At 43.9% G+C, this 21154-nt stretch overlaps 1 protein-coding gene across 2 annotated transcripts; it reads right to left on the bottom strand.

The window, feature by feature from the left end:
• Window positions 1-1354: 1354 nt before the first annotated feature.
• loxa (lysyl oxidase a) lies at window positions 1355-17474 on the bottom strand. Of its 2 annotated transcripts, XM_063013902.1 has the most exons (7): window positions 16746-17474; window positions 14430-14538; window positions 13192-13329; window positions 5005-5161; window positions 4627-4722; window positions 3574-3689; window positions 1355-1656 (listed from the first exon to the last, which is right to left on the bottom strand). In XM_063013902.1, the coding sequence occupies exons 1-7, from the start codon at window positions 17368-17370 to the stop codon at window positions 1650-1652; spliced, it is 1248 nt and encodes a 415-aa protein (XP_062869972.1). In that variant the 5' UTR covers window positions 17371-17474; the 3' UTR covers window positions 1355-1649. The 2 variants fall into 2 exon arrangements, with proteins under 2 accessions (XP_062869972.1, XP_062869973.1); XM_063013903.1 differs by lacking the exons at window positions 13192-13329; window positions 14430-14538; window positions 16746-17474 and adding an exon at window positions 11304-11423.
• Between the last annotated feature and the right edge of the window lie 3680 nt (window positions 17475-21154).

Here is a 21154-nt window from a genome sequence, read left to right as displayed (position 1 = left end):
TCCTGCAGGTCATATGGGAGCCACCAGAGTACCTCTGTGAACACCACCACACCAGACACAGTCCTCACCTGGGCGTGTGAGGCTGCTAACTGGACCCTAAAGGGCTGTCAACATGTTGCGTGGTCCGATGAGTCACGGTACCACTTGTTTTGGGCTGATGGTGGGGTCCGTGTGTGGCGCATGACCCCAACAAGGTGCTGTGACTCATGCTGACTGGACTTGAGCATGTCCACTAAATATAATGTTCATTTATTTAAGATTTAAAGAGGGAAAACATTTTTTTAATATCTAGAATTTAGACATGTCCATTTCCCCTTCACTGCACTATCTGCATGAGCAGGGCTGCAAACTAGCACACGCACCCATCAACACATGAAGCCATTGGGATCTTTTCCTACCAGCCAGTGGCAGACCGTATAACACAAAGAGGAACACGCTAGACCTAAATACTCCTTCGCTACTCATGCAAGTGCCTTGACCTGACAGCAGGAGTCACTGTTGTAGGAGTCGTACTGCAGTAGTATTCAAGAAGTTGCTAATCAAACCCACTAATGCCAAGCTCCATAAACCCCTTATAGAGCTTTAAGTAAAAGAAAGAACGTTTTTATTTGTCAAATATACAGGTACACGTGTACAGAACAATACAATTATTTTTCCGCATATTGAGCTTGTTTGGAAGTTGGGGTCAGAGCGCAGGGTCAGATATTGTACTGCGGTCCTGGAGCAGACAGGGTTAAGGGCCTTACTCAAAGCCACTTCCACTAAGCTACATCCCCGAGACTAAAGTACCATCAGTGGGTACCACAGTCTCAGGGCAACTTTATACTGAAACATTTCTTACCCCAACAGTTCAATTAAAAAGTATTTAAATGCACCATAAAAAGGTTTTATATAAATAATAAAGTGTACATCAATAATAATACATAAATGTTATTTATATGTACAGTATTGTTCTTTTATTAATTTAAATTATTACATTAAATTATTTATTCAAATCTGGATCGGCCTGTTGAGCATCTACAAACAGACATGATTGACTGAAGCCCTATGATGGACTGGTGCCCTTTCCAGGATTTTCATACCTTGTGCCCAGTGTTTTCTGGTGGAACTGGACCCCACTCAACCCTGACCAGGATAAAGTAGTTGAGGAAATAATAAATAAATAATTTTAGCATTTAATTTTATTGATGTTATTGAATTTAGTGTGGCTTTTATTTTAAAACACAAAGAGTAAAGTTGTGAAATATGCCATGAATATTATAATTATAAGAAAACATTTATTTATTTATTGCTCTTTCATTGTTTGTTGTTTCAACACCCCAACGTTCAAAAGAAGGACTTCCCCCTGACCCAGTGAATAAAAACTGATTTATTCAAGTCATTTTCACATGATGCGTACACACATGTTGCTTTAATATGAGCTTTAGTTAAATATCTGATACACAAATAACAAACATGAAGCAAAAACCAGCCAGATTTTCCTTTTTTTTCTTTGTAAACATGTTCAGCATTAGAATCTTCACCTTGTACAAGAAACATCAGGTCATTTAACAATAATGTGTCAGAAAGCACCGGAGAGAGGAGATGAGATGCAGAGTGGTACCCACGCCGTCCATCACCACGGTTCACGTTAAAATCCTGAATGAGCTTTAATACCTAAAAAACCAAAACAAACAAATCACATCATTAGTGACGTTACTGCACGGTGGCTCAGTGGGTGGCACTGTCGCCTTACAGCAAGAAGGTCCTGGGTTCGATTCCTGGGTGGAGCAGTCTGGGTCCTTTCTGTGTGGAGTTTGTATGTTCTCCCCGTGTCTGTATGGGTTTCCTCCTGGAGCTCCGGTCTCCTCCCACAGAACAAAGACGTGCAAGTGAGGTGAACTGGAGATACTAAATTGTCCACCTGAGCTGATGAATCTTGTGTAACCAGTAACTACCTGTCCTGTCATGAATGGAACCAAAGTGTAAGCTAGTAAGCTAGGTTAATCTCTCAACCATCTGTTCATTGTCTGTTTTACCACCAGTTTATCCTGATCAGGGTCTCGGTGGGTGCGGACAGGCCGCCAGTCTATCACAGGGCAAACAAACAAACACACACACACACACACACACACACACACCTAGGGAGATTTAGTATCTCCAATTAACCTGACTGCATGTCTTTGGACTGTGGAAGGAAACCCACACAGACACGGGGAGAACATGCAAACTTAACACAAAAAGGACTCAGATTGCTCCACCTGGGAATCGAACCCAGGACCTTCTTGCTGTGAGGTGATTGTGCTACCCACCGAGCCACCTCTCGGTGGCAAATTTGGTTTTCAAACCCAAAAATTTGTCGCAGAGAATAATAATAATTAAAATAAATAATAGTAATATTAAATAATAATAATTAAATAAACAAATTTTTAACAGGGCACGAACACAAAATAAACCTGTGCATAAACGCCCCCTTGTGGAGGCTTTACGTAACATCCACAGTTTTCATTAACATTATACTGTATTTTGTTTTGTGTTTTGCATTATTTGTGTTGCCTGAGTTGCGGTAAAAGTCAAGGACCAAATGTGGTCGCTTGAAAAACCCGCCCTACAGTACACAGTGTGTTGCCAAAAGTATTCGGACACCTAAGAAAGAGCTTGTTTGACACCTCATTCCAAAACCATGGGCATTATTATGTAGACGGAGGGCGGGGGGCTGGATGAAGAGCCGCACCCGGGTTTGATTTTATAAAGAAATAATAGTTCATTCTAATCAGGGTCGCGGAGGGCGGGGGGCTGGAGTCTTAACCAGCACTCAATGGGCGCAAGGCACACAGAAACACCCTGGATAGGGCGCCAGTCCATCTCAAATTTTATTATTATGGAGACGGAGATTATGGAGACTTTGGGGAGGCTCTTTATAAGATTATGGAACAAGGAACGAGAAGGCATTGCTCACAGTCAGCGTTCCAATTCATCACAGTGGTTTTCAGCAGGTTCTCCACACCGAACATCGTCTTTATTGAGATTGCACCGTGCATAGTGGAACAGTCATACAGGAGGCAAGGAAAACTGCCTTCCCCAAACTGTTTCCACACATTTAGAGCACATAATGTATCTTGCAGAACTGGTTTGATACATCTGGGGCTGGAACCTATCCCAGCTTTTCAATGGGCACAAGGAACACAGTAACACCCTGGATGGGGCGCCAGTCCATCTCAGGGCAGACACACACACACACACACACACACACACACACACACACACACACACACACACACACACACACACACACATTCACATACAGGGCAATTCAGTGTCTCCAATTAACCTGCCTGCATGTTTCTGGACTGTGGGAGGAAAACGGAGCTCCCGGAGGAAACCCACACAGACACGGGGAGAACATGCAAACTCCACACAGAAAGGACCCGGACCACCCCACCTAGGGATCAAACCCAGAGCCTTCTTACTGTGAGGGCCACCGTGCCCCCCTCAAAATAATCAAAATCAATCATTAGAAGGGCCGTCCCAATACTTTCGTCCCTATAGTGTACCCCTGTAATGAAATAATAATGCCATGAGAGCGACACGTACGGTGACACGTGACATCCTGACACGTAGGCGTAGTTGCCGGTGTAGCGGATATCGCAGCGCACCATGTTGTTGCTGTAGTCCGACTCCTGAACGCTGTAACTTGGATTAACGCTGATCTGAAAACAACAACAACAAGAAGTATTATTACTGTGCATCCAGATTATTCATTGGTTTACATCGTCATTTCCAGTTCCCCAATTGTATTTCACCGACCACCGAGGAGACACCGAGGAAAGTCGTACCTATCCCCCCCCCCCCCCCCCCCCCCCCACACACACACACACGTATGCAGTACTGACTGCTTCTTTTCACCTGCACCAGGCGGATTCATATGGAGATCCGTATAGTGCATGGAGAGTCACACACACACACACACACACACACACACACACACACACACACGCACGCACACACACGCACACACACGCACACACACACACACACACACACACACACACACACCAATGAAGCACCATTGATCAGCCAGCAGAGGGCGTAACTGCAGCAGTTATAAGGAATCTATACAGCATTCCTCTCTCTAACAAGCCAGTCATTGTCTGTGTGGGTGCTCGGTTTGCTGATAGAAGCTGAGATATGAACTCACACGCTTTACCGCTGCGCCACCTGCAACAGTTTTGGGATTTTAATTATTTATTTCAAGTGCTGGTTTTGTGACCAAATATCTGGAACAAAATTCAAGTTCAAGTTCATTTGTTTATTTATTTATTTATTTTTATGTATTTATTGTGAGTATTCATACATTTTGAAGATTTCTGGATCATGAAGGGCAGATTAAAGATTATTTAGATGGCAAGAACGTCAGCTGGAGCAACCAGTACCTGGAACAGTGGTCTCTACACCAAGGCTGAGAAGCAAACCCAAACCGTCACCTTATGTTAGGAGAAAATGTGTCTGGATGGACAGATGTAACCCATATATATAAAAAATATAAAATAATAAATAAATAAACTGTCCTGCCATGACTCAGATGCAAGTGGAAAACGATGCCAGTGTCCACAGTCAACCAAGCACTGATCACGACATGCCACCCACCTTGAGGATGTAGTTTCCAGGTTTGACGTCTGTGATGTCGATCCACTGACAGTCGATGTCGGCATTGTAGGTGTCGTAACATCCCGGACTCAGACCCTGCAAAAAAAAAAAGCACATGTTCACCCGGTCAGTGTGTGTTTATTACATCCAGAGTCGAACCTGATAATGAACTGATCATGATCAAAGCCTGACCATGCAGTGTTGTTGAGAAAAAAGGCAAAACTTCCCACATACACACTCCAAAATCTTGTGGAAAGCCATCTCTACCTCAAACAGGAGGAAAGGGAAACGGTCATAAATCTATATTCTGGCCAGCGCACGCGGAGCCCGCGGACGGTCCGAGGGGCGGACAGAAACGTCACCGTCGGTCTGGGTTACCTGGGTGTGAGAGGTACAAGCGAAGCGTCTGTAGTAGCCGTAGTCGCAGGACGTGTCCTCCAGGCAGAAACTGGCCTTGTGTCCCTCGGCCACGTGGCTGTGAGTGCTGGCGTCCAGCAGGTCGTAATGGCTGAACTCGTCCATGCTGTGGTAGTGCCTGTGGACACAGAGAGAACACGGGCGGCGGCGTCACTTCTGAGAGCAGGTACACGGCGGTGCCTGGCCACGCCCCGCTAGAGAGAGATATATAAAATCAAACCCTAGGTAGGACAAGACTGGGGGTCGCAAATGTGAGGGGTCGGACAAATTATTAGAAACAAAGCAACGAATCAAAGACACGGTAACATCCGCAACCCACGACGGAGAGAGCGGATAGAAAAGGGACAGTGCAGAAATGCCAAGCTTTCAGAAAAGCAGTGCCCTAGTGGATCCCTTACCCCACCAACTCACACTTCCACTGTCCATAATGGCAGTTTTATGGACAAGTCCAACTAAGGAAAAGGGAACATCATGTCGCATCTACCAGGGCGGTTCCCAGTTGAGTCCAGCCACAACACCGGTGCAAATTCCCGGAAATGGATAGAATCATGATGTTCGGAAAACTGGAGCCATTCAGGCGACCTGGCATCACAGCTTCAGAGAAGACAGCGTAAAGCCGTGATACGTATAGGAACCCTTCCACCTGAAGCGTACTGGCACTTACACAGCTGAGCCTCAATGCCCCGCCTGCCAGCCAAACTAGACCCTGCAGAGGGACACGACAACGAACCTGCAGCTTTTGGATGCCTGCCATCACGTTACAGTTTCTTTACTGATGGGACGCACAGCCTGACGTTCAGGAGGGCCAAATCTACGCTTTAATTTATATATAAAGATATATAATTGCACTGGTCAATAACTTATTGTACAGAAGTGTGGCCAAAAGTATGTGGACACCCGACCCAATCTGAGCTTGTATATCTCATATCAAAACCACCTGTATTTGCAAGCAGTCTTCTAAACAGGCTTTCCACAAGTTTTTAGAGTGTGTCTGTGTGAATTTGTGCCCATATAGTTAATAAAAAAGGCCTGGTTCTCAATCAACATTCTAATTCATCCCAAATGTGTTCAGTGGGATTGAGGTCAGGTTTCTCTACAGGCTACTGAAGTTCAAAACACCAAACGCCACCGAAATTGTCAAACCACGAAGGCATATAATTTCACTTATCCTGGTCAGGGTCGCGGTGGGTCTGATTCATTGGGTGAAGGGTAGAAAACACCCCAGACAAGTTTCCAGGACACACACACACACACACTCACACTTTGAGCAATTTTTAGTAGCTCTAGCCGGTATTTATACTGTGTGAGGAAACCGGAGCACCCAGAGGAAACCCACATGGACACGGAGAACATGCAAACCCCAAAACCACAGGACCCTGGGCTGGGGAATCAAACCCAGGCCCTTCTTGTTGTGACATGTCAACTCATAATAACTGTGTTGTGGTGAACTGGTTTAACATTAAATTCCCAACACTGGACACACTGTGACCCTGGTCAGGATGAAATCATTACTGAACTAAATCACAAAATCAGGTCAATTCGTCCCGTCATAAAGACTCGAGTTCCAGATGAGCCGGTGGGGCTCCGAACATGAATCCATAAGAGCTCTGACCGGACGGACCGACGCTGCAGCAGGTTCAGACAGAACAGACGTGTCAGAAATAATAAAGACGCTTATCGGTTCTGCACTCAGATTCTTCTGCAAATCTACTTTATCAGCCGAGGGGCTCTCGGGCCCCCAGGGGACTCCTGCCCTGTATCGAACCAGAGCTGGAATGTACACACGTACACACACACACACACACACACACACACACACACATAAACACACGTGTGTTTTATCTTCTCTCCTCACAGCCAGAACATGTGGAGAAACTTAAACTGTGATGAATAGTTTTTATTTTTAACTTTTATTTATAGAATTATTACAAAACCAACCGACATAAACGACAAAAAACACCACGTCCATAATTTACTGACCGGTTTCTTTTAAATTCTGTTCCAAAGCTGCTATATGTCCAAAAGTATTTGGACACCTGACGGTGAGCTTGTTGGACAAATGGTATTAAAATTAAGCAACCTCTGTGTGACCCTTTTAGAACAACAGCCGGTCATCCGAGAAGGCTGTTGATGTCTGTGGGAATTTGTGCCCATTCAGTCAACATATTATTGTTGGCTGGTCAACAAAGCCTTAATTGATGTTCCGGTTTATTCCAGAGCTGTTAAGTGTGGCTGGGGTCAGGGCTCTGTGCAGGACACTGGAGTTTCTTTAAATCAAGGAAAAAGGAAAGGGCCTTCCCTAAACTGTTGCTGCAAAGTCAGAGGCATAACATTTCATTTATATAATTGATTTATTACACCTGTTAGCAACGATTATCATTTTTATTATTACTGCTATTATTATCATTACACTATTATTATTATTATAATAATTATTATCATTATTATTAATTATTATTTTTCACTATTTACTATTATTATTTTTTCTACTATTTATTAATATGAGTTTATTGATTATTATGTAATTATTACTCTTATTAATATTATTATTATAATTATATAATTTTTTATTGTCATTGTTATTATTTACTATTATTATTATTTTTCTACTATTATTTTTAATAATATTATTATAATAATTATTATTGTATTATTACTGTTATTAATATTATTATTGTTACATTTTTTTTTACTATTATCATTAATAATAATAATAATTTTTACTATGATGATGATTATTATTATTATTATCATTTTTTATTATTGTTAATATTATTATTATTATTATTAATAATAATATTTATTATTATTATTATCATTATTATTATTATTATTATTCAGTTGTGTACTCAGATTCCTGAATTTCTTCTGCTAATCCACTTTATCGTTGGGGCTCTCGGGCCCTCAGGGGACTCCTGCCCTGTATTAAATCAGTGCTGGAATGCGCACACACACACACACACACACACACACTGCAGAAATGTTTTAGCTTCTCTCCTTACTGCCAGAACATGTGGAGAAACTCAGAGCTCGAGTCTATGAATAGTTTAGATTTTACAGCCGCTCGCCTGTACTGACGTTTGTTTGTTCTGACAGGATGAACTGATATAACCGAGCGAAACGTTTCTGTTCCACTTGAACAAAATAACACGTTTTATATTTACTTAATCAAGCTGATCAGTGAAACACTGGAAATCTTTTCTCTCCTTTAATCGTTATGATTTTATCAGCAGGTTCGGGTTCAGACAGCAGTTGTTTGTCCGTGAGCTGATGGGTTCATGGCTCACGTTTTTTAATAATATTTGTGTTTTCTTCAGTGACAGAACGATAAAACACCTCCTCCACCGTCTTGTTCCCTCTCAGTAGTGACTCTAAAACCTGCACCCAGGATTCCAGATTCTCCTCACGCCTGGTAACTGGTTATAATGGAAAACAAAAGGAACCCATGTGGAACCGGACCATTCGGACACATAAACAGGTCGCTGGTTCACACGAGATGAACTCACTGACCCCTGGGAGCAGTTTAGGGAGGCTAATCCACCTCCTGCACGTTTTATAAGGGTGAGGGGAGAAACCCGGGTTACCTTGTGATTGTTTTTCTCTTTAAGAAAGGAAATCAGTTGGTTTTACCTTCACAGCAACAGTTTAGGGAAGGTCCTGCACTCGGTCCTGTTCCAGCATGACCCCTGCCCCACTCGACATCTCTGGGATGAATTGGAACACCTGATACATCAATGCTTCTTTAATTTGCTTTGGGATCAATAAAGTATCGGTCTGTCTGTCTGTCTGTCTGTCATCTATCTGTCTGTCTGTCTGTCTGTCTGTCTGCTATCTATCTATCTATCTATCTATCTATCTATCTATCTATCTATCTATCTATCTATCTATCTATCTATCTATGTCTGTCTGTCTGTCTGTCTGTCTGTCTGTCTGTCTGTCTGTCTGCTATCTGTCTGTCTGTCTATCTGTCTGTCTATCCATCGGTCTATTTGTCTGTCTGTCTGTCTGTCTACCAACCAACCTATCTATCTGTCTGTCTATCTGTCTGTCTGTCTATCCATCAGTCTATCTATCTTTCTGTCTGTGTATCTGTCTGTCCATCTGTCTGTCTGTCTGTCTGTCTGTCTGTCTGTCTATCTATCTATCTATCTATCTATCTATCTATCCATCTATCTATCTATCTATCTATCTATCTATCTATCTATCTATCTATCTATCTATCTATCTATCTATCTATCTATCTATCTGTCCTTCTGTTAGTCAGTCTATCTGTCTGTCTGTCTAACATCAGTGCCTAGCCATACAAATGCTATTATCTTCTGACTGAATGTGCTCAAATGCCCACAGGCATACTTCAAAGTCGTGTGAGAAGCCTTCTTCCAGCTGAAAGGTTCACCTAGAGGTCCCTCTATTTTAATAGCATTTGTTTTTGGAACGGGACGTCCAGCAGTTCAGCACAAAATAAAACCAAACCTTTGTCTGATGGAGCACATTTAAAATCATATCAGAATTTTTCGCTTGAGATCGTATGTGTGACCGCGATCACAGACGCTCCTGATTGGTTGTGTATGATGGGTGGGACCAGTCCAGCCTCCCGGAAGGCTTAGATCTTTCATTTAGATCATTTTGAGACGGAGAACAATTTAGAAGCAGAAAACGAACCATGGCTGTGATATATATATATACACACATCAGCCATAACATTAAAACCACGTCCTTGTTTCTACACTCACTGTCTATTTTATCAGCTCCACTTACCATATAGAAGCACTTTGTAGTTCTACAATTACTGACTGTAGTCCATCTGTTTCTCTACATACTTTGTTACCCCCTTTCATGCTGTTCTTCAATGGTCAGGACCCCCACAGAGCAGGTATTATTTAGGTGGTGGATGATTCTCAGCACTGCAGTGACACTGACATGGTGGTGGTGTGTTAGTGTGTGTTGTGCTGGTATGAGTGGATCAGACACAGCAGCGCTGCTGGAGTTTTTAAACACCGTGTCCACTCACTGTCCACTCTATTAGACACTCCTACCTAGTCGGTCCACCTTGTAGATGTAAAGTCAGAGACGATCGCTCATCTGTTGCTGCTGTTTGAGTCGGTCATCTTCTAGACCTTCATCAGTGGTCACAGGACGCTGCCCACAGGGCGCTGTTGGCTGGATATTGTTGGTTGGTGGACTATTCTCAGTCCAGCAGTGACAGTGAGGTGTTTAAAAACTCCAGCAGCGCTGCTGTGTCTGATCCACTCATACCAGCACAACACACACTAACACACCACCACACAGGGTGAAAGGGGGCTAACACAGCATGCAGAGAAACAGATGGACTACAGTCAGTAATTGTAGAACTACAAAGTGCTTCTATATGGTAAGTGGAGCTGATAAAATAGACAGTGAGTGTAGAAACAAGGAGGTGGTTTTAATGTTATGACTGATCGGTGTATATGGCGGATGATTGTAGCCCCGGTGCAGCGCGGTCGGTATGTGGATTGGCGCTCGTCCACATGTACTCCATACACGGCGCTCTGATGAAGCTGACTTCAGGGCTAAACTATGCCGCTGAAGCCGTTAGCGCGTCTGGAACGCGGAGTGTGGGCCTGCGCTCTGTTTTTCTTTCAGCCCTTACACACTCTCCAGTTCTGTGAAATACATCCCAGTACGATCAGCACCAGAACTCCCAGTTCACGTAGTACAGATTAGAACGGTCGGATAAGACAACACACACACACACACACACACACACACACACACACACACACACACACACACTGAGAAACGTGTCTCATTATTAAAGCAGCACTAACTGCAGGAGCGTCCGGTTTATTTCCGACACGCTGTAGCCAAGAAGTTTAGTGAACAGTTCTGTTCCTGAAGGGCATGAGATCAAATCTCTATCCTACATCCTCATATATGATCCACTACCTAAGCAAAAGTACCAGGACGCCCCGTCTAATCACTGAATTCATTTGTTTTCGCCACGACAGTTGCTAACTAGGTGTAATAGATCTTACATCGTACATAAGGGGAACTATATGGCTCCAACTTTGCAGAAACAGTTTAGGGAAGGTCCTTCCCCTGTGCTCGGTTTTAAGAAACTCCAGTGTCCTGCACAGAGCCATGACCTCAACAGCTCTGGAATGAACCGGAACGTCAACATCGGCGCACAGCCATACAAATGCTGTCATCTTTTGACTGAACGGGCACAAATTCCCACAGACATCATACTGTAAATCAAAGCTGTGTGAGAGAAAATTTACCTGTTAATTCACTCCAGGTGGGAGTTTTTCTTTATATCACAGTTCCTCCCTCTCAGACTTCACCAGTTCTCTGCTGGAGACCCTGATGGCGTATGAGGAGGGTATATTCTCCTGACACGCCCTCCCTCCGACGCGTCCGCGCTCCACCGACCCCTTCTTATTCGCCCGTACTTCGGTGGATTCCTGTGAGACCGGTCTCGCTCATGGAGAGTCACGCGCTGATCTCCACTTCTGTACAGGCGCCTTACACAGCGCTGAAGACCCTGGCTGCATCCCAAATCGCATACTTAAAGAGTACGTACTAGATTGGAGGCAGTGCGCACTGCTCGGCCGGTAAAGCAGTAAGCTCTTTCAGTACGCAAGTGTGCAGTATGCACGCAACCTCGTACGTACTACGTCCGCCATCTTACCAATGTCACGTGATGCACGACGTCTCATCACCACATTCATAACAACTTTAAAGTCGGACAAAATTAAATCTGTTCTTCTCCACAACCACTAACTGCTCTCACGTACTGCTTTCACGTACTGTTTAATGAATACTATGTATTCAGACACACTAACTGCTCTCGCGTACTGCCCCAGTGCTGGTACATTAGAGGAACATCCCGCTGTTTGTGTGGATACTGATGATGATGTGTTCTGCACAAACTTTATAATCTGAAAAACATCTGCACAACACGACCGTGCAGCGTGTTGTTATTGGACTGGTGGCACGTGATGAACGTACAGACGTCTAGTTAGGTGCACAGATTCAGCTCTGGAACAAAATGTTCTAGAGGAAGAAGAAGAAAAACGTCTAAGACCGAGTAAGACTCACAACAAAGCTTCTTCTCCAAAACTGCACTAAGTTCAAGGGAGCTGATTATGAAATATCACAAACGCTGATGTAACAGAACGTGAACGTCAGTCAGTCGGGCTTTAAAAAAACACCTAAAGACAAAAAGATCAGTGTTACGTCACTGCTGAACACACACACACACACACACACACATGTCTGCTGAGATAGAAGCATCATTAAAACTCTGCCTTTAAACTAGTGGGTGGAGATTTAGGGAGCTTTAGCTCTGCTGTACAGCCACTATACACAGAGCAGCCATACCATTAAAACCACCTCCTTGTTTCTACACTCACTGTCCATGTTATCAGCTCCACTTACCATATAGAAGCACTTTGTAGTTCTACAATTACTGACTGTAGTCCATCTGTTTCTCTACATGCTTTGTTAGCCCCCTTTCATGCTGTTCTTCAATGGTCAGGACCCCCACAGGACCACCACAGAGCAGGTATTATTTAGGTGGTGGATGATTCTCAGCACTGCAGTGACACTGACATGGTGGTGGTGTGTTAGTGTGTGTTGTGCTGGTATGAGTGGATCAGACACAGCAGCGCTGCTGGAGTTTTTAAACACCTCACTGTCACTGCTGGACTGAGAATAGTCCACCAACCAAAAATACCCAGCCAACAGCGCCCCGTGGGCAGAAGAACAGCATGAAAGGGGGCTAACAAAGCATGCAGAGAAACAGATAAACTACAGTCAGTAATTGTAGAACTACAAAGTGCTTCTATATGGTAATTTGAGCTCCGAATGACAGGCAGAGACACTGTCCACTATACTAACGAGGATGATATGCATTGGCCGGGAATCGAACCCGGGTCAACTGATTGGAAGGCAGCTATGCTCACCACTATGCCACCAACGCAGTCAGTTGTTTACGACGAGGATGGGATTGGGCCCTTGAACAAGGCCCTTAAAACTCTCCACTCCAGGAGTATCTGCTCTAGATTATAAATAACGAGCAATTTTAATAGCAATGTTTCACAATTTCTAAACTATTTTTAAAAGACGGGCATCATTTAGCAAGGAAAAGCAGCAGAAGAGACTCACTGATGGCAGCTGTGCCACTCCCAGGCATAGCGCGGTCGGCTGGGCAGGAAGTCGGACGTTCCCTGGTTCTTCACCCGCTGTGGGAAGCGCAGCAGCATCCGAGTGTCGTAATCTCTCACGCTGGAGCGATACGCCGAGCTACGGGCACAGAGACACAACAAACATCAGGAGACGCACCGGCCTACAGAGCTGTACTAACAGATATTCATTCTTTCATCCACTCATCCATTCATTCATTTATTAATTCTGTTGGAGACTTTGATGTGATTAAGCGTAACAACACCCCCCTCATCCCAAATGTACAAATCATACACTGAGGCCAAAAGTTTGTGGACATCCCTCCAAGCTTTCAAGTTCAGGAGCTTTAGGTTTACAGATGTACAGCGTCCAACTCTGTGTTTACATTCTGGAGAAGGTGTTGAAGGTACTTTCCTGATCCCACATGAATGGGAGCGCCAGCTGGAAGCCCCTAAACTATCTGATGTTCTTTTGCCTGAATTGGCACAAATGATCACAGGCGCACTCCGAAATCTTGTGGAGAAGATAGCAAACAATATGGCACAACATCGGGCTTTTCTAGAGTTGGCTGCCAGACAAATCGGGCATCTGGGGAGGGTAAGAAAGAACCCAGTGGTGTCTCAGGACCTGTCTGTCCACATACATCCCTGTGGCAATCCTCAAATCAGGCCTACCGTTGAGTAAAAGGTGCCTGAGTGCCCGCTTGATGCCCACTTAACAGCGTGAAAAAACAGCTGGCGCAACGTCTGGCAAAAATCAGGCACTGCACATTACCCGGCTAACACCATCTCTCCTGTGAAACACGGTGGTGGCAACATAGAGGTGCTTATCGCAGACGGGGAGGCTGGTATGACTGGGCACTGGACAATATATGGCTAAAAGTATTGGGATGCCACTTCTAATTATTAAATTCACGTGTCTCAGCCACAACAGTCGCTAACAAGTGTAATAAATCAATCATATAAAGGAAATTACATGCTTCCAACTGCAGCAACAGTTTAGGGAAGGTCACTTCCTGTTCTGTTCCAGCATGACTGTTCTCCTGTGCACAAAGCAGCTCTATAAAGACGTGAAGAAACTCCACTCAACAGTTCTGGAATGAACTAGAACATCGACTGAGGCTTTCTTGACCACTGCTGCCATCATTCGTCTGAATGGGCACAAATTCCCACAGACGCGGCTCTTGTTCTGGCTAAGACGCACATGTCCATGTTTATTACCTTGCGAGGCAGTTTTCCTCAGCAGCACATCTGAGGTTGTACATGGGAACCCTCTGCACGTAGATGGAGGCCTGGATGTAGTACGGATCGGCCACCAGGTCCGGCAAACCTGCGGAACACGACAGCATCTCATCACGAGGCACCAGTTCAATGCTAACACTGATACTGAGAGTGAAATGAGGAAATAATGCTAATAAATTAGCATCAATTTAAATGTCCCAACTTTTTGAATAAGTTGGGACATTTAAAATGCAATCAAAGTGAATAATCTGTGGTATATTAATTCTCTAGATTCTAAAAAGGACAAAAGGATGAATAAATAAATTCCAGAGTTTTCACTGATCAACTGATTCCTGCAAGCTGGAACAGGGGCAAAACAAGAGGGGCAAAACAAGAGTTAAAATTTGGCAACGGGGGGTCATATCTCCTCATTTTGTGCCAAACTTCATGAGGAAAATGTCAATGAGTTAAAAAAAGAACATTTCTCAATGCAAGATCCTGAATAATTGAAGTATTTTACCATCCTTCGTACATAATAGTGTGAAAAGATTCAGGGACTGTGAAGGTAACCACTGTTGTATGTGTGTGACGTTCAAGCCCTCAGATGGCGTGGGCATGATGGCATGAGAAACCTCCATTCTGCTGTGATAAATACAGCCTCAAAGACTTGGGAGTATTTCAGAAAAATGTTGTCACTTAACACAGGGCGCCGCTGCATCAAGAAATGCAACCTGGAACTCTGTTATGTAAAGAGAACCTCAGACATCAATTCTAAGAAGGTTCTTTGGGTCTGAGCTCACCTCTGTTACAAATGAAAGGTGCACAAACTAACGTCTGTCATGGCACAGGGGGGCATCAGTGCCCACAGAATGTCGGACTTGATCATGTGTGAAGGTACCATTAATGCGGAGGCGTATATTGGAATTTTAAAGACACGTGCAGCCATCAAGGCAACGTCTTTCGCCCAGGTCTCATTCTGCACGCACTACAGCAATTCGACTTCATAGATACAGAGTGCAGGTGCTTGACCAGCCTGCCTGCAGTCCAGATCTGTCTCCTATTGAAAATACCTGGTGCATCATGAAGAGGAGAACCAGACAACGACAAGTATGGAGTGTCGAGCAGCTGAAGTCTCGTATCGAGCTGAGAAATTCTCCCAAAGCATATAAAGTCTCGTTAATAGGAACGCTGATGGAACACAGGGGGGAACACGCCCTCATTCCAAATTTAAGTGTTTATATTTATAAACTACAATGAAGTTGATCAATGAAACATTGAGGATTAAAACATCACATATTCTTTTTTTTAACTGCATTTAATGGCACGTCCCAAGTTTATTTTGGAAATAGGACATGTGATAAAAAGCATCATAATCAATCAGACTTAAAATGTAAACATGCTGTTTTATGCCCAATTTTAAACCCAAACTCATCTAAAAATACTCGATCTTTTTTATCTATCGATTGGTACATTTAGCACCTTTAATCCACAGTGTATCTGATTCTCACTGTGTGTTGTTATGTAGCTTTAACAGTTTATCAACACAAACTGACCTGTTATTAATAATTTATAAAGTAATTTAAAGGTGAAACATCTACAGTCACGTCATTACAAGACATAATAAAAACAAGACATATTTTTTAAGTTGAGGAAGCTTCACAGTGTGTTTGAGGAGCTGCTGAACACATCTGGAGAAATGCTTCTAACATTTTCACCCTGTGGTCACGTCTCTTTATCTTCAGTAACATGGAACGTGAACAAAACACCTTCAAACTAAACAACAGGACCTTAAGAGCCACTGCTGTAGGTTAAACATAAGGTTAAAATACCAAAAATAAACCTAAATCCTTTGTAGGTTATATTTTAGTCATTTCTTCTGCTTGTAGTAGTTTTTAAATAGATTTGTAGTTAATAACAGGGTAAAATGTGACTGGTGTTTTATTCAATACCACACAATTTATTTTAAGTAAAAGCTTTACAGTGGGGGAAAGGGTTGTGTGAAAATAATGTGGATAAAATGACAGCTTTGGATTTTATCATAGATTTATTTATCATAGCCTTGTGTGTTATAAGTTCACATTTAATTCAGGCTCTAAATACACAACTTTAATAAAACTGATGTTTTAAATCCATATCAATAATTAATAAACTTTATAGATTAAAGAACAGGTCTGGTTTAAACTGGTGTAATGGGGCAATATATTGTATTGAAAGTATTGATTCTTTAGGGTTCTGGTGTTGTGGGGTACTAAAGTTTTATCAGTAAAGTGGAGGTAATAAAGTCTGATCAATAATGATGAATGATCGGGTTCTTACCATTCTGATGGTACCCTGTTCCGTATCCTGGTCTTTGTCGCGGTCGGGGCTGTTCGTACGCGTCGTAGTAGTTGTAGTATGGGTTTTCTGGATCGCTGTACTTGTACGGGTTGTACGGATCGTCTCCGATCATGCCGTCCTCCCGCGCTCTCGGCGGCGGTGGAGACGGACCCGGATTTGCGCTCTCGGTTTGGTTTGCGCGGCTCCGGGACGCACCGGGGCGCCTGATGGGTAACCGGCGGGATCCAGAGCGTGGTGGTGGTGGTGGTGCACGGCCTGTTCCGGCGCTCTGTCCGGTTCCTGAGGGTGCATGGGCCGCGTTATCTCTCACAAGCCCGCTGCTGACCACGGCTACCGGGGACTGATGCCTCGGCTGCTGCTGCTCTCCGCCTCCGCTTCTCCGCACCGGTGGCACGTACTGCGCGCCCTGGCTCAGGATGCTGAAGAGTCGGCCGTCGTGCTGCCACTGGATGGTTCTCCGGAGAGGCCCTGGTGCCGCGCGTCCACCCGCTGCGGCTGGTCTGGATTCCGGGCCGCGCTGGCACCGCGCGTTTGGCAACATGCAGCCCAACAAGCACAGATGCGCACACGCGTAAAACAAAGCGTCGATTAATCGTGCGCGCATTTTGCAGCCGAAATTCCAAAGTTCACCGTCCAAATTTCTTCCAAAAACTGCACAGTAAAATGTCTGTGTTGTCTAGTTTGGCTTGTTTTTCGGGCTATAAAAGCCCAAATTGTATTTCACAGAGGCTACTTGTCGGGGAGATAATAAAAAACATTAAAAACGCGCATGATGAGGATAAAATAAAGTCCAGTCTCAATCTGCTGTTGCTCTGCACCGCGGCCGACTGATGCGCAAAGTGCAAGCAGAAGGAGGAGTCCATTTTCCCTCAGATTTTTTTTTCCATTTCAAGTTTCTGATTTCGTGTTGGACGAACCTCTGCAGCTGTAAACGTGAGTTGCATAAACTTCTAAAAAAAAAAAAATCCCATTCTCTGAAAAGTTCTCCAGGCTTGGTTTATATCACTGAGTAATTTTTTTTAGAAAGCTTCTGCAGGTCTGCACAGGTCTGCTGTTGGGTGAATCAGAAACGTATTCAATTTCTGTCACCCCAAAATCTGGCTTACATTGTACCATTTTGGCACGATTTTTCACCCAAAGTTTCTCTGATGTATGAAGGATAATTTCTGACATAGACTGGTTGAACTCTGGTCCAACAAATAATTGATTATAACAATTTTAAAGTCATGGTAATCTCTATGTGACCCTCCAACTACGCAATTGCCCAGACCAATCCCGGAGATCACATAGAAGCAGCAGTAGCAGCAGGTATATTTCTCTATTCATCCACACATGGACCAATCATATTTACTTGGTAGTTGTACTAGGACTCCATCCGTTTACTCGACTCCGGGATGCTTTCACACATGATGCCAAACCTAATACATTTCCAGTTTATGTCTGGAATTTAGGGTGGCCACTTTCATACAGATGCCAAAAACAAGGGCATCAGACCCCAAAAAAAGGACATCAGACCCCAGAAAGAAAGGCATCACACCCCAAAAATGAGGGCAAAAGAAGGACACCAGTCCCAGATCCCAAACAGGAAGGCATCAGACCATAAACAGGAGAACATCAGACTCCAAAAAGAAAGACATCAGACCCTAAAAATGAAAACATTAGACTCCAAAAAGAGCATCAGAACCCAAAAAGGAGAACATCAGACCCCAAAAAGGAGAACATCAGACCCCAAAAAAGAGGGCATCAGACCCCAAAAAGAAGAACATCAGACCCCAAAAAAGAGGGCATCAGACCCTAAAAGGAGAACATCAGACCCCAAAAAGGAGAATATTAGACCCTAAAAATAAGGACATCAGACCTCAAAAAAGGAGAACACCAGACCCCAAAAAGAAGGGCATCAGACCCTAAAAGGAGGACATCATACCCCAAAAAGGAGAACATCAGACCCTAAAAGGAGAATATTAGACCCCAAAAAGAAGGGCATCAGACCCTAAAAGGAGGACATCATACCCCAAAAAGGAGAACATCAGACCCTAAAAGGAGGATATTAGACCACAAAAAGAAGGGCATCAGACTCCAAAAAGGGGAACATCAGACCCCAAAAGGAGGACTTCAGATCCCAAAAAGAAGACCCATCAACAGCAACAAAAAAGGGGAACATCAGAGCCCAAAAAGGAGACATCAAAACCCCCAAAAGGAGAACATCAGACCTTAATAGGAGGACATCAGACCCCAAAAAGAAGAACATCAGACCACAAAAGGAGCTGGACGTTAAACGGTTATTAAAACTTATAATTAATTAATCAGTATTTCAGGGTCGGACGTTCTCATGGAAAGTGGCGGCTTTAAATCAATAAAATACAAGTCGCTGCTTTTGACGTGTTCGTGAGCCAATGATGGCAAATTAATTCTGATCGTTACTGGCGTCCGGTTCACTTCTAAAGGAGGATGAATACGTGTCCGTCCAGGCCTCGTGCCGGACTGCGGGCGGACGGGTGAAAAACCGATCTGTCCACCCCAAAATCGTTTTTGCCTTGAAGTCAAACCACAGTGTTCACTAGCAACCCCAGTAAACATGCAAACTAGCATTATGGTAACCAGGCTAACCCACAAACTATAGGCTAGCATAAACAGCCTGATTCACAAAGTAGCGTTCCAGTAAACAGGCTAAACCACGAGCTAGCACCGCAAACTACACTGTAATGAACCGGCGTTAACAAACGCGTGTAAACTGAAGACACACCGAGTTTAAATAGGGTGAGCGTACTTTGGTTTTTAAATAAGAGGGCACTTGTGGTGAGATGGCAGCACGGGGCAGACGGACACCCGCACTGGGTGGAAGGTTTGGTCCGGGGGGTGGAGCACCGTGGCAATGTGTATGGGGTAAGGGGTTAAATAGTTGACAAATGCATCAATAATGCAACTTTTTAACAAGAGAACTAACAAATGCATTAATGGTCTAAAAAAATAATCACAACAAATAAAATAGTTCATCAGTGGAGCTATTTCACCAGAATGTGGCGCTATCACAGCGTTACAATAACCTCTATATTAGTACGAGCGCTTGGAAACATTCATGCTGTTTCAGAATCAGGGAGAGACGTTTTAACAAGACAGACGTGCTGCCGTCCACCCATCTGTAGCTGTTCTGATGCTTCGTGGTATGAAATGCAAAAACTCCCTCTGCAGCAGTAACATCTTCTGTTTACCCGCTCTTTTTTAATATTTTGTTTATGCATTTTCTCCTTTTTCTCCCTTTTAGCGCGTCCAATTGCCCGATTGCGTCATGCTTCCTCTCCACCAATGCTTATCCCTGCTCTGATTGAGAAGAACGAAGCTAACCCACGCCCCCTCCGACACGTGGGCAGCAGCCGTATGCAGTTTGTCACCTACACTTGACGAGTTCATATGCGGATCAGCACTGTGTACGGAGAGACACACCCTGACAGCACTCTTTTCCCGTCTCTGTGCAGGTGCCATCAGTCAGCCAGCAAAGGTTGCAACCGCACAAGTAATGAGAGAGAGACCCTATACGGCTTCAATATTCCACCCCTATCTGAACAACAGGCCAATCGTTGTTCATGTGGCCGCTCAGCCTTAGCCGGCAGGCAGAGCTGAGATTCGATACGATGTATTCGAGATCCCAGCTCTGGTTCCAGTGTGTGTTTTCACCACTGCGCCACCTGAGCTGCGTTTTATCCGCTCTTTACCTTTCTGTACATTTTTGGTGATTAAAAAATGTAAAAAACCGGACGCATTTTTAGGTCCAAAATAGAGGACGTCACACTATATTAAAATCGTTCGCAGGGCTAACGTTATTAAAAGCAGAAAAATGTGACATTAGCTGATGTTCCAGTTCCAGTCTTTCCTGAGTTCATGATGAGCCTGAACATCTTGCTTAAAAACAATCTAAAAAAAAGAAGAAGAGCATTGGCTTGTTGCCTGTGGCGTGTTTCTGGTTTTTATTGGTGCTATTTTTATTGGTTTTATGCTCAATACCAGCTTGTTGTTTTGCCAAATATAAACCATCTTGCCTGGATAAACAAAGTCACACAGTGCCACGCCCTGAACTTCTGATTCTCCTGCAAATAGAAACCAGTGTGTAAACAAAACACTGGACGTACGGTGCGCTGTTCATCCACCCAGTTTCGGGTCCCTTCAGTGGTCCCCACGTGGGGGCTGACCGAGATCCAGACGGGGGCCACGGAAAATTGCAACCAAGCTTTAATATGGAATTCACTTATGAGACAGTACAAAACAATATTATCTCATTCCTACTGGCTTAAGATACACCATGTGTCCAAAAGTATGTAGACACCCTTCCTAAGTACTGACCTTAGGTCTTAGCCACACCCATCGACCCCTAAAGACGAGGTTTGATGAGAAGG

Source organism: Trichomycterus rosablanca, chromosome 18 (genome assembly GCF_030014385.1).
Source record: "Trichomycterus rosablanca isolate fTriRos1 chromosome 18, fTriRos1.hap1, whole genome shotgun sequence".
NCBI lineage: Eukaryota > Metazoa > Chordata > Actinopteri > Siluriformes > Trichomycteridae > Trichomycterus > Trichomycterus rosablanca.
The sequence above is the reverse complement of the archived record's forward strand: the minus strand, read 5'-3'. Positions and strand labels throughout refer to the sequence as shown.